Raw genomic sequence first — 12,315 nt, 5'->3', positions numbered from 1 at the left:
AAATGTGAAAGTAGAGCCTCTATTTGAAAATATATTAAGATCAGTTTATTTACGTACCATAATTGTCTTTTTCCTTTATGTGATGCAGACTCCACAACATGTAATAAACCGTAATTTGATCTGAATTGGAAGTTGGCCCTGGTCTGAGCTGGGGTTTTGGACCAGATGTCCTGTAGAGCTCTCTTCTAACATAAACTACTTTGTGATTCTAGTCTATGATTCTGTAATGGAACGTGAGGTCTCTTGCCTCTCCTCCTATCCCAGTCTGTCCTCCTCATGCAGTTTATACAAGGACCAGCAGAGAGGTCGTGTGGAGCACTTCTAAAATGAGCTGAGACGATTTCCTAGTGAAGTTTCAGGGTGCTTTTAAAGGATTTAATTAGGTGGTTAGCTCCTTATGCATATTAATAGATATGTATCTCTGCATCAGAACAGGCTGAAGGGCAAAAGTCTAGCTTTTTCCAGCTTTATTTGTTAGCCTAAGTAAAGACATTTCGTCTCTCTACAAATGTAGCTAATGGTATTGTGTTTTTTTAAATAAATATGGGTGGACATGGCAAAGACATTATCGTTCTTCAATCTAAATGAGATTGATGGGGAAAGTGCATCTGAGATGCAAGTTGTTTTTGGCCTTCCAAATTGCTACAAGCAGTAATGTTATTTCTTCAAACGTGGAGAACCTGTCAGATTAGCACCTACATCTTGAATGAACGTTGGTTTGTAATGTTAAATTTCTAACATGCTGTATTTTTCTTTATTGTTTCAGCTTCACACATTTCTAGTAATGGAATTGCTGAAGGGAGGAGAATTGCTTGAGCGTATTCAGAAAAAGAAACATTTCAGTGAGACTGAAGCCAGTCACATTATGCGCAGACTTGTTTCAGCAGTGAGCCACATGCACGATGTAGGAGTAGTCCACAGAGATCTGAAACCTGAGGTATAGTGACTTGCATATATATGTTAAGACAATAAATTATTAAATATCTGGAATGTGATGTGTCTCTGTTTCTCCAGCTTTTATTACAGAGTTTTCTACTTCTGTATTTTTAATAAAATGTTACTGCTTTTACTTGGTAAATTCTGTAGATATTTTTCTGTTCATAGGTAAAAGTAACTGTTAGGAAACATGTTTAGTTCTGTAAGCAATCTGTACTCTTAACTTGTTCAAAAATATTCTTTACCTATTTGGGGACAATTTTTACTGGTGTGTATTTATTGTATGAAACAGTTTATAAGCAGAGAGCTACGTTGCTTGGATACTTTCCCTGTACATTTTCTCCCTTGGTTTGACCTTAATTCCCTCAGCAGGGCTTCTTTTGGATGTAACTGTGACACCCTTGTACTGTCTTCTGTTCCAGTTAAGCACAAAATGAACCACAAACTTATGCAGTCAGCTAATAAAGATGTGTGATTTGAGTTCAGTGAGTTCAGTAGTTTCCCAAAAGAAACATTTTTTAATATCTGTTTTTCAATAATTACTTGTTCTGATATTTTTTTTGTGCAGCAACATCTTGCCTTCCAGACAATTCTGTTTACTATGGTGATGTTGACCACTGCCTTTGTTCTGCTTCCTGGACCCAATTTTTTCTTGGGTTTTTTTGCCAGCAATGGCCTTGGATATGTGTTAGTTTTCTCAAGCCTGAGAATAGTGTAAATTGATGTTAGTTCGTCCAGTAAGGATGTTATATTGTATAGAAAATAGCTACTCCTTTTGTAGCTGAAGTTAAAAAATAATCCACCATACCTACTGATGTTATCATTTTGTAATGTACCTTCTGCTATATGACTTAGTATTTTGTAGTAATTCTAATTCAACAGATAAAGAAGTCTGCTAGGTGTTGATATTTAAACTATTTTTGAAAATCAATCCAAAATATATGAGTTTGAAAGAAGCTCCTGTTTTAAGTAAACAGATAAACAAAGAGGAACTATTGTGAAATTCTAATATGTGAGTTGAAAAAGTCATCAGAGAAACTTTTTTCGAGAGTCACATCATCAGGGAAAGAAACTAGCTTTTGAAACGAGTAATTATTAAAAAGTCAAAACCCAAAACCCCTTTCTCTCTTCTATTCTCATCATTTTAGTCTTACTACCATCTTGAATATAAAGACAGAATAAAGCAGAGCTTCAGTTGCATGGTAAATTAGGCAGTCTTCAGTTCTACATTACGTTCAAGAACAGAAGTCCAGGAAGTCCAAGTAATGAAGGGTTAGCAAACAGCTTGCAGAATCCATGGCCTCCACAAAATTGGACTTAACCTGCTGCCTCCTTCCTGCTTGTTGTTTTGAAAGTTACTATTTTAGTTTCCAACATGAACTTAGTAGGAGATAGGCAGGCTTCCCAGTATAGATGTAGTTAGTGCACCTTTCTGTAAAAAGCTATACGGGAATTTCTGCTGCTTTTCTAAGAATTCCAGTCAGTTTTGTTTGATGTTCAACTTTGACATCTAATGTGCTACTGATAAATCTATTTTTAAAAATACGACTGGTTAAATGTCTAAGGATGAGACTTTTTTAATTGCATGAACTGGGAAAGTCTTCTGTTTAGCAGTAGTAATTTGATTATATATATGGTTCTGCAAAACAGAGGAAAAGTACTGGATAGAAAGTAGGAATAAAGAATTTGTGTAGCATATATGACCGTTTTAAGCCTCTCAGTAGAGGATTAGAGAACTGTTTCTGTGAAGTGACCATTAATATGTAAAGTGAGTTCTAGAGGTATTAGAACAAAACCTAACAAGACAGAGATAGTGTTGTTTATATATCCTTAAACTATATGTGGAATATAGCTGTAAATACGGAAGCAGGGAGGTTGTGAAACATACTTTATTTACCCAATCAACAGCGAAATCTGAACCCAACTTAAGACACTTGGACTGTACCTTTCTCTCTGTGCATAGCCAATTTAATTTTTATCTTAAGAAGGTCTTTTTAACCCAATGTTACTCATTCTTCATTTACGTGTTGACTATATAACAGCACCATAGAAAAAAGACAATTATATTAATCCCTCATCCTTGTTGTATTAATATTTTTGCTGAAACTAGGCTTCCTTCAGATCCATTTTGCACATTTTAAAATTAAAAACTGATTTTTCTGAATGTGCATTAAGCTATGACAGCAGTACAGAATGGAAAAATACTAAAATGTTCTGTAGAAGTTATTTTCTTTTATCCATAATGAATGCTCTCTGGTTCTCCTTATTGATCTGCTGGCAGTCTAGCAATTATTTTTTAACCCTTGTTAATGAGTTCGAAATTAAATTACTTTGTGTAAGTCATTCACCTCTTGTATTACAAAATTAGATAGGGCTCTAGGATTTATAATACTAAGACTTTTTCTAGCATTCATAGATTAAACAGTAAAGGCAATAGCAAAATTATGCTCTTCTCTCAAGAAGTTGATGGGAGGAGTAGAATTAGTTTTTAATTTGTCTTGGCCTCAGACAGTTCTTCTAAGACTTAGCTTCTTTCTTGTATCTTTCTTGACAAATATAAATACTCAGGGGGAAAAAAAGAAGCAGATTGTCTTAAATCTTCCAAACGGATAACAACCTGTCTGTCTTCAAGTCCAAGGTGCCACATTGCAGTCAGTATAGCTGGAATTCTGAGGGACCGCTATACCAGTGCCTCTTTACCTTGGTGTAAGGAGGAGGTTTGAGGTTGGACTGTTGTGTGACTTTCAGTGCTCGAATGCCGTTGGTCCCACGTCACTTCCACAACACGTGTTGACTTTGCCGTCCATGCCAAAGGCACCTCATCTGTACAATTGCTGAATTGTTGGGGCCCTTTATAGCACCACTTTATCCCAAGGGGCACCTTGTTACCACCATCCTTCACTTTCACTTTGCTCTTTTGCATTATTGTGCTCAGGGCAATGTGGCTTCAGTGTGTTACCACTTGAGGACCAAAGACTGTTCAGTCACAAAACAAGACATGCAACAGGAGTCCCCCACACAAGAAAGCTATCATTCACAACATGCCAGAATAATGGGGAAGCTTAAGAAAATTTGCTTTTGTTTGAGGAAGAAGGCAATTCTCCATCTCCAGACATTTTGATGTCTTCACTTTTTTTTCTTGTCAGTGTTCTCTGAATTCTTTTCCCCACTGTTCTCTGCTACATATTGATTTTCATTAATAATCTCTGACAGAACTGCCCTGACTTGCAGGTATGCAGGTTGCAGATTAAACACATCACATTTTCTTACAACCCAGAGTACCATTATTTCTACTTTTCTGTTTTTTTCCCCCAGTGTCTCCCAGTTCCCCTTTCCTGTAGATAATGTCAAGTTTTCTGTAGTAATAAATGTAGAAAAATAATTATAATCAATTTTCTACCCAGTGCTGGCATTGATTTTGTCTTTACTTTTCAGAATTTACTATTTACAGATGAAACTGATAATTCAGAAATAAAAATAATTGATTTTGGCTTTGCTCGTTTGAAACCACCTGATAATCAGCCTCTGAAGACTCCATGTTTTACTCTTCATTATGCTGCCCCAGAGCTCTTGAATCACAATGGTTATGACGAGTCTTGTGATCTGTGGAGTTTGGGAGTCATTTTGGTAAGTGATTGAGGTTTTTAACTATAACTTTATTGCTTGTATCTACTTTTTATTAAAATGCAAAGGATTTGACATGATTTCAGACATAAACATGCTGAATTCAAGTCTGGTGAAAATATTACTGCAAAAATAATAGGTTCCAAAGACAGATGTTTTCCAGGGGTGGAGATTTTTTTCCCTAAGTAGCAAATTAAATTTAACACTTCTGGGAATGGAAAAGTTACTTGATGCAGTCAGGTTCTCAAAAAGAGTTATTCTTGTTAGGAGATTTTACAGGCATCCATATAATCTTTTTACAGTTTCAGTTCAGGGAAGGAATCGACCTGCATCCTGATTTACAGAAAATTAATTACAGTAGATATAAGTGAGGTAGGAATATGTGTTGTTCATAGCTTCTTGAAACATACAACTGTTTTTTCTAACAACGACTCCAGAGAAAGACTTGCAAACTTAAAGTTTTCTATAGCCTCGAAGTTATGCCGGTCCAGATTTTATTGCATAGCTCTGGTGATGCAAACAACAGCCCTCCATATTTAGTAATAGAGTTGTCCATAAATATACTGTGTTTGTTAATGCTGCTTTTGTTATCATGACAGTACACAATGCTATCAGGACAGGTACCATTTCAGTCTCAAGACAGAAGTTTAACATGTACCAGTGCATTGGAAATTATGAAGAAAATTAAAAAGGGAGAATTTTCCTTTGAAGGAGAAGCTTGGAAAAATGTTTCTGAAGAGGCTAAAGAGCTAATTCGAGGTACGTGTTCACAAGTATTTCATGTACCTTATATTTCTGTCTCAAAATGTAAAATTGGAGAACCATACAATATTTGGATGCTGGAATCAGCAGCAGACTGTCAACCTCTCAGAGCAGTATCCACAGCTTGAGCTGTGTACTGACCCCTAATACAAACTGTGGGTTGAGGTGGACACATCAGTCTGCGTTACAAATTGTTTGTACACATAGCAGAGCTTTCTAATGTGGCGAGATGCTGATAGGAAGGTTGGTGGGGTTAGAAGGAACTGAAGAGCTTCAGAAAAAGTGAACTCACTGTTTTAAAACATTTTAAAACAAAAGCAGAGTTTTTCTTTTATGTTATTTTTGCTTTTCTAAAAAACCAGAACAGCTTATGAGATAATTGTCTTAAAAGCTAAGCTTTTGCAGAAATTAATTTATTACTATATTTTTCCCTTTGCCTATTTTTTAATCTATGTGCCAAGAGTACTTACTGTATTTCTGAACTGCTTCATTCACATTTGCCATGCTTTTGGTTTCCCTTAAGCTTTTGAGCATCTAATTATGTTTTCAGCATGAGCTAGACACCAATCCTATTTCTACTTAGATGGAGTTCTGAATTTCTGTAGAAGTAGGCTTGTAAGGAATTTTTCTGCCAAAAATGTAGGGATTTCCAGATTCAGACTTAAGTGGAGTGTTCAGGGAATCTGAGGCTTACTCTCTTGAACTTCATCCCAGACAGGTTTTAAGTGAAGAAATCATTTGATAGTTCTGAGTTGGTGTGAAAAGAGATGAGACTTATCAAACAGTTAAATATCAATTTCTTGTGTTTAGTGATTCCTCTGGAGCGGATGATAGTCTAACATTGTGCGAGCCTTATCTAGGATAAATATTGGCATACCCAGGACAAATATTGACATTAGTTACTTATCAACGCAATGTATGAGATTTTCGTAATAAATATTTGCTTTTTCAATTAAATGAAGATAAATAGATCACAGTTCAAAAGAGTATAATATGTTTCTATTAGGACTTCTAACAGTGGATCCAAACAAAAGAATTAAAATGTCCAGCCTGAGATACAATGAATGGCTTCAGGACGGCAGCCAGCTGTCATCCAACCCTCTGATGACACCTGATAACTTGGGCTCTTCAGGAGCTGCAGTGCACACATATGTCAAAGCCACTTTTCATGTAAGTTCTAAGAAATTTTATGTCATGTGCTATATTTTGTAATGTGTAATCTGGATTCATGTATGTTTTCTCTTAATAACAAGACATATCTGTCCTTAAAATTCAGTGTTTGCTTATACCTGGATTTTTTTTCCTTAATATGTAACATCTCTGGAGTACATGAAAATATAAATGATGAAGCAAAATTAAATTTCTCGAAGATATTTATATTCATGAGCACTTGAGGACTGAGGGACAGCTGTTCATAAAAGAGCTATTAAAAATACTTTGTTTCTTAGAGGAATCTATTAAAAGGTCTTCAAACTTTTATGAAAAAAAGAGAAAAACTTTATATTTAACTTAAGAAACTGTTTGACTTTTTGTTCTTGAGGTTAAAAATTTGAAGTAAAATTTCTGGAACCTGTGTAGTTCATGTTTTTTATATCATAGATCCTTTTTAATGGACTTGCTTATCTACTATTTTATGTTTACTAAAACCATTTGAACTGCAGCTGTATTATACAAACATATTCTTGATTCTCATGATACCTTCTACAGAGAATAAGCCAAAATTGAGCAGATTTATGCAGAAATGCTTGCGGACACTTAGAAGGAAGGAGACAAAAAGAAAATAATTGTTACTTGGAGAGGTCCTGATAATGCAACATAATTTGGGCTGAAAGAAAAACTGTAATTTAACAGTATTGTTTCTGAAAATGTAGTCTTAAATAGGTTAAGGCTTAATAAAAAATACTTCTAAATTAAAAAGAACAAGGAGGGGAAGATGCCAATTAATAATGTGATGTATTGGCTCTTTCATACCCGTAAAAGCTACTAAAGTTATTATTACAGCTACAATAGGAACTAGTAGCGCTCTGTCAAGAAACTGTGGTTTATCTTGTGACTTGCCATAGAACATTCGTAATAAGTGACAAGGCATAAAATGTCTTAAACCTCTTGAAAAGCTTAGAGTTACCTTTTATTTTTAAACAGGCCTTTAACAAGTACAAAAGGGAAGGATTTTGTCTCCAGAATGTTGACAAGGCACCTCTTGCAAAAAGAAGGAAAATGAAAAAAACAAGTACAAGCACAGAGACACGTAGCAGCTCCAGTGAAAGTTCACATTCTTCTTCCTCTCATTCTCATGGTAAAACTACACCTACAAAGACATTGCAGCCCGCAAACCCTGCAGACAGCAATAACCCGGAAACCATCTTCCAGTTCTCTGACTGAAAAGTGGAGAATGGTCTCTCTTGAAGATTAAAGTGGTTATAAACTTGGTAGTACCTACGTTTTCTTCTCCCACACTTCCTCCCTGTGGCTGACAGGCTGCTACAGGAATGTCTGTTGCTTTAGAAATGTACTTCAGTCATACCTTTTTAGCTTTGTATTTCAATACATTTCTTTTTAGCATTAAGTTTGGTATCACTGGATATGGTATAATACTATTATACAAACAACATTCTGTTCTCTTAGGGCTAAATTACTAGTGTGCAGTCAAGCTCAAGGTAAGGAGCTATGCTGCTTGTGGTACAGCTTGGAAGAAGACTGTTTCTCAGTGTCAGAATCTTCCTCCCAGTTTTTTCCCCACTGTTCAAAGAAAGGAAAGCTCTGTAACATATATAGAACTTTTGAATCTTCTGCTTTTACCCAGCTCTGTGAAGAATGTTATAGAATTTGATTCTTCGTGCATGTAAAGAATCATTGGTACAATGCACCAAAGGAGTATAGTACTTTAAGACCTTTTAAATTTGTGGTTACATTCTGTCCCATTTCTTTGAATTTTAAGATCAAAATGGAGCGTTCTGGAATTCGTATTTTGTTTTAAAAAGTAACTCCACATATCTTATTCTAAACAACTGAGAATACAAGTCTTAGATTTTTTTTAAAATTAATTTATTTTTTAAATAAATCTAGGATAAGAGATGTCTAGTATGAGATGTCTAGTACTGTGATACAAATTTTTTTGAAGTTATTATCTTCTGAAAGGTTTTACAGATTCTAAAACATAATGCTATAAAAGAAAATTAAATTTCATATTCAATGCTTTGGAAAATGGTCACATGTTAAAATACCTATTTCAAGAATTAGTTATAATTTATATTTTCTTTTTATATTTACACAATAACTTTAAAATACTAAGATTTTTTTAAAGATGCAAAAGCACCAGTTTCTCAACATCTGTTATTATAGGGGCCATACAAAATGTATACCAAGTTATTTGAATTTTGCATTGTGCAAATATGGCAGTTTAATAGTAACTGTAAAATATTAGAATATATGTTTTATTTTTTGCACTTTATAACATCTAAAGGAGATGTTTTAGAATAAAGTGCACTCGGATCTCTCTTCCTACAAGGGTGCTGAGCACTGTTTTACTGGGTTGAATGACCTGAAATCCACCGTACTTGGTGGTTATGGTCATTGTGAAGGAGAATTCTGTACTTTGCAGGAGTGAATCCCTGTATATTACCTACTGTTTTCATTCCTTACTTTTAAAATGCAAAGCTACTTCTATCTTGCTTTTACATTGTATATAACAAATACTAGACCTGGGCACCTTGTGTAGTGTAGATGTTAACAACTTATGCACTGGGAATACTAAAGGGAAATTATATTGAACACTGTGCTTCACAACTTGTTCACTGTGGTGTACTACAGTGAAGTATTTCCTACTGTGATAGTATAGTATGTACATAACTGTTTGGAATCATAAATGTGACTTACAGAAACATCAGCATAAACTTTTAAATCAGTATATTTTATAAATTTATGGAGAGCTCTTTTATAGCTTGTATTCTCAATGACTAGAGGTAACTTAAGTGCTAAAGATGACTTCAGTTTTGCAAATGCTTACATGTGTAAGTCTCCGCTGAAGTCAGAGGGGCTCCTTGTCATATGCCTAAATTTCTGTGATGGAAGACTAATTGAGTAGAGGATTTTGTTAACAGCTGGCTCTATCTTAAAGTAACCTTAATCCAAACCCTATGCAAAAAAATAAGGTTATAGGAATTGTTTATATCAGTGGTTTTATTTATAGAATTGTATCAGATATCAGTATTGACAAATACAATACATCCATGTTTACAGGGATTGTGTGTATCAAAACAAGGCTTTGAAGCCCAACATGTTTGTTCTGTGTTTCTTTAATATTAATAATGGCATTCTGAGGTTTTGGAATTGCTCATGTGAAATAGTTTACTACTTTCTTGATGTGAATGTCAACAGTAATTGCAGCATTAATTTCAGGTTGATGTGAATATTGAGATTTGCACTGTTTATGTAGAAGTAGTATATTTAAAGATCAGTATATGTGCTAATAACACAACCAGTTTTAAATGGCCGATGTTAAAGTATTGAAAAATAATTGTCAATGTAATATATTCAGGTTTGCTTTCTGAATGCTCTCTTTGGAAATAATCTCAATAGTGAACATGGCTCATTTGTAAAAGAATACTTCCCCTCTCCCCAATAAACTTGCTGTAAATACAACGAACAACCCACCATTAATGCTTGTTATGCAAACAGCACAAGTGAATCGAGAGATTGGCGAACAAGTTGCTTGTGAAGTTTGCACTTGGAGGAGTTCTTGGAATTTGTTTTCTTCAGAGTGAGGATGACAAAAAGCTATCTTGGTTTTATTTCATTTAAATATAAGAAACTTTTGGATACCAAGTGGATTTGTAATACTGTGACACGGAAGTCCAGTATTGCATCAGAATGCATTGAGCCTTCAGACTGGCTCAGCCCTTTTCCATGGCTACTTTTCTGAACAAGATAATGATCCCTGTACAGCTGTGATTCTCTGTCATCTGAGAACAGAATAATTCCTGGCAGAAAATATTCATAGAATGATGATACATGTTTATTGGTTGTAATGAAGTGTTGCACAAGCTACTTATATTTTTAATATAAGCATGTATTATGTGCATGCATGTACACACATGCTGTGTTGCATGTCTAAGTCTCAATTTAAAGTAATATGCTTTGTTTGAGAGAACTTGTATTTAAAAATGAGTTCTGGACTCACACAGAGTTGGAAGGCCAGACAGTGGGGCTACCACAGAAGAGGAAGAATGTTATTGGGAAATCAGAGGTGAGAGGCTTCTGGAAAGATTTTTCAGGGGTAAATTTCTCCCCTGGCTATCTCCATGTGCATGTAATAATCACTGACACTGAATTGCAAGCTTTATTACCAGTTGTCCAGCATAAACACATTTTCTAACTCTGCAGTCACTGAGTATGTGTGTGTGTCCACACACATGGGTATATCTTTATAACATTAGGTCATTATACTGAATTCTTTTGTTATTTCTCAAGTATCAATCCAGGTATTTTTACTAAGTTGGTGGTCTTCATTCTTTGCCCCATAAATGACAGCCTTTCTGAGTATCCAGTTTTTTACATTGCAAAACATGACATTGCCTTCCTTCAGTTGAGATAGTTGATGGAATAGTCTGGATTGAAAGAACAAAAAATAATGTCTATTTCTGCTGTAAAGAGATTCTGCTTTGGTCTTTGTCTGCACTTCTCAGTTTGCTCTTTGACCCACAGGGCACTGGATTCTATAAAAATATAAGAAATGCAGAGCTGTTGACTAGCTCTCGCCTGCCATCCTGCATTTTTATATATCACTCAATTCAGTAGATTCTGAATGTTCAGAACACCTGTGTAGAAAAGAAAACTTAGACTGATTCCTGTGGTCTGCACTAGTAAATGAAACAATGCTTTCAGTTCCATGGGCCAGCTGGAGCAGTCTTGTTTGTGGTGCCCAGAAGCTGCAAAATGGGGAAATGCAGGAGACCTGCAATGATGTAAATTTGAAGAAAACCCATATATTTTGACAGCCTTCATGTTCTTTGTGATAGAAATGGAATCTGCAACTGCCTGGGAAACAATTATAAGTATTTAGGTAGAGGAGATGTTATGGGCTGGTCTGACTAATACTTTATTCAGTAGTAGAAAGCAATTCATAATATGCACACATAAAATTGCTCTTAAATATTGGCAACCAATCTCCTTGTATTCAAAAAACGTATGCAGAAGTCTGGAAAGAAAAACAGAACTATTCTTTAATTGCTCAGGAACTGCTAAAAAAACCAATCAGATGAAACTGCAAACCGATAGCAAATTTGTTGCCATTTTCTTAATAATACAAAGATATTTGTTGACAAATCCAGCATCAAGTGTTACAATTGGGATCTCATTTATGTTCATCTGATTTTCCTTGGGGCTTTTTTTGGAAATATCTTGTTGCCTTAGAATGAACGTGACCAAAGGTTTATTTTCATAAGTAGGAGAAAATCTAAGGATTTAGGATTGGACCTTGTGAATAACCAAAAGAAGTCTACTTGGAAAGGTTACCAGTTCAAAATATAAATACATATTACTGATATTTGGTGTTACATCTACATCTAATCAAGTACATTTCACATAAATTATGGGTATGATTTTGTGTGACACATTCAGCTATGCTGAAAAAGTTTCCAGTATAGAGTCTTTGGAGTTTATGAAAGTGAGAAGAGAGGAGGGAAGTTGTATTTAAAGACAATGGTGCAAAGAAGGAACAGTGCCCAAGATTTGTCTCTAACTCATGCTGCCAGAGGTGACTTGGTAATAGTGTCTGTAGTAGCTGACTCGTTAGTAACAGTACACTTGCTTTTTTTCCTTTAAAATCAATATACAGTAGAGAAGAGAAACTAAATTATTTTACAAAAGCAGCAAATACCTCAAAGCTTTTCTCAGGTGTCTCCTTAATGAGTTTTCATTTTTTAAATAAATAACTCAGAGTAACATAATAGTTACTCTGTGGAAGCTATGCCTGCTTGAGGGAACAGGATCCCA

At 35.1% G+C, this 12,315-nt stretch overlaps 1 protein-coding gene across 7 annotated transcripts in view; it reads left to right on the top strand.

The window, feature by feature from the left end:
* RPS6KA5 (ribosomal protein S6 kinase A5) overlaps nucleotides 1–9,967 on the top strand; it is a 76,992-nt gene extending 67,025 nt beyond the window's left edge. For 5 of the 7 annotated variants that reach the window (XM_027739956.2, XM_027739959.2, XM_027739960.2 and 2 more), the window contains 5 exons: nucleotides 767–937; nucleotides 4,372–4,563; nucleotides 5,160–5,319; nucleotides 6,329–6,492; nucleotides 7,465–9,967. In XM_027739956.2, the coding sequence (XP_027595757.1) occupies nucleotides 767–937; nucleotides 4,372–4,563; nucleotides 5,160–5,319; nucleotides 6,329–6,492; nucleotides 7,465–7,704 (927 nt within the window). In that variant the 3' untranslated portion in view covers nucleotides 7,705–9,967. The remainder of the gene's footprint in view (nucleotides 1–766; nucleotides 938–4,371; nucleotides 4,564–5,159; nucleotides 5,320–6,328; nucleotides 6,493–7,464) is intronic. The other 2 variants (XM_039382663.1, XM_039382662.1) reach the window with 1 other exon arrangement.
* Nucleotides 9,968–12,315: the final 2,348 nt, after the last annotated feature.

This window comes from Pipra filicauda, unplaced genomic scaffold (assembly GCF_003945595.2).
Source record: "Pipra filicauda isolate LSUMZ 115617 unplaced genomic scaffold, ASM394559v2 scaffold27_size4233163_pilon, whole genome shotgun sequence".
Lineage (NCBI taxonomy): Eukaryota > Metazoa > Chordata > Aves > Passeriformes > Pipridae > Pipra > Pipra filicauda.
Note: the sequence above shows the minus strand (reverse complement) of the source record. Positions and strands in the feature narration are given on the sequence as shown.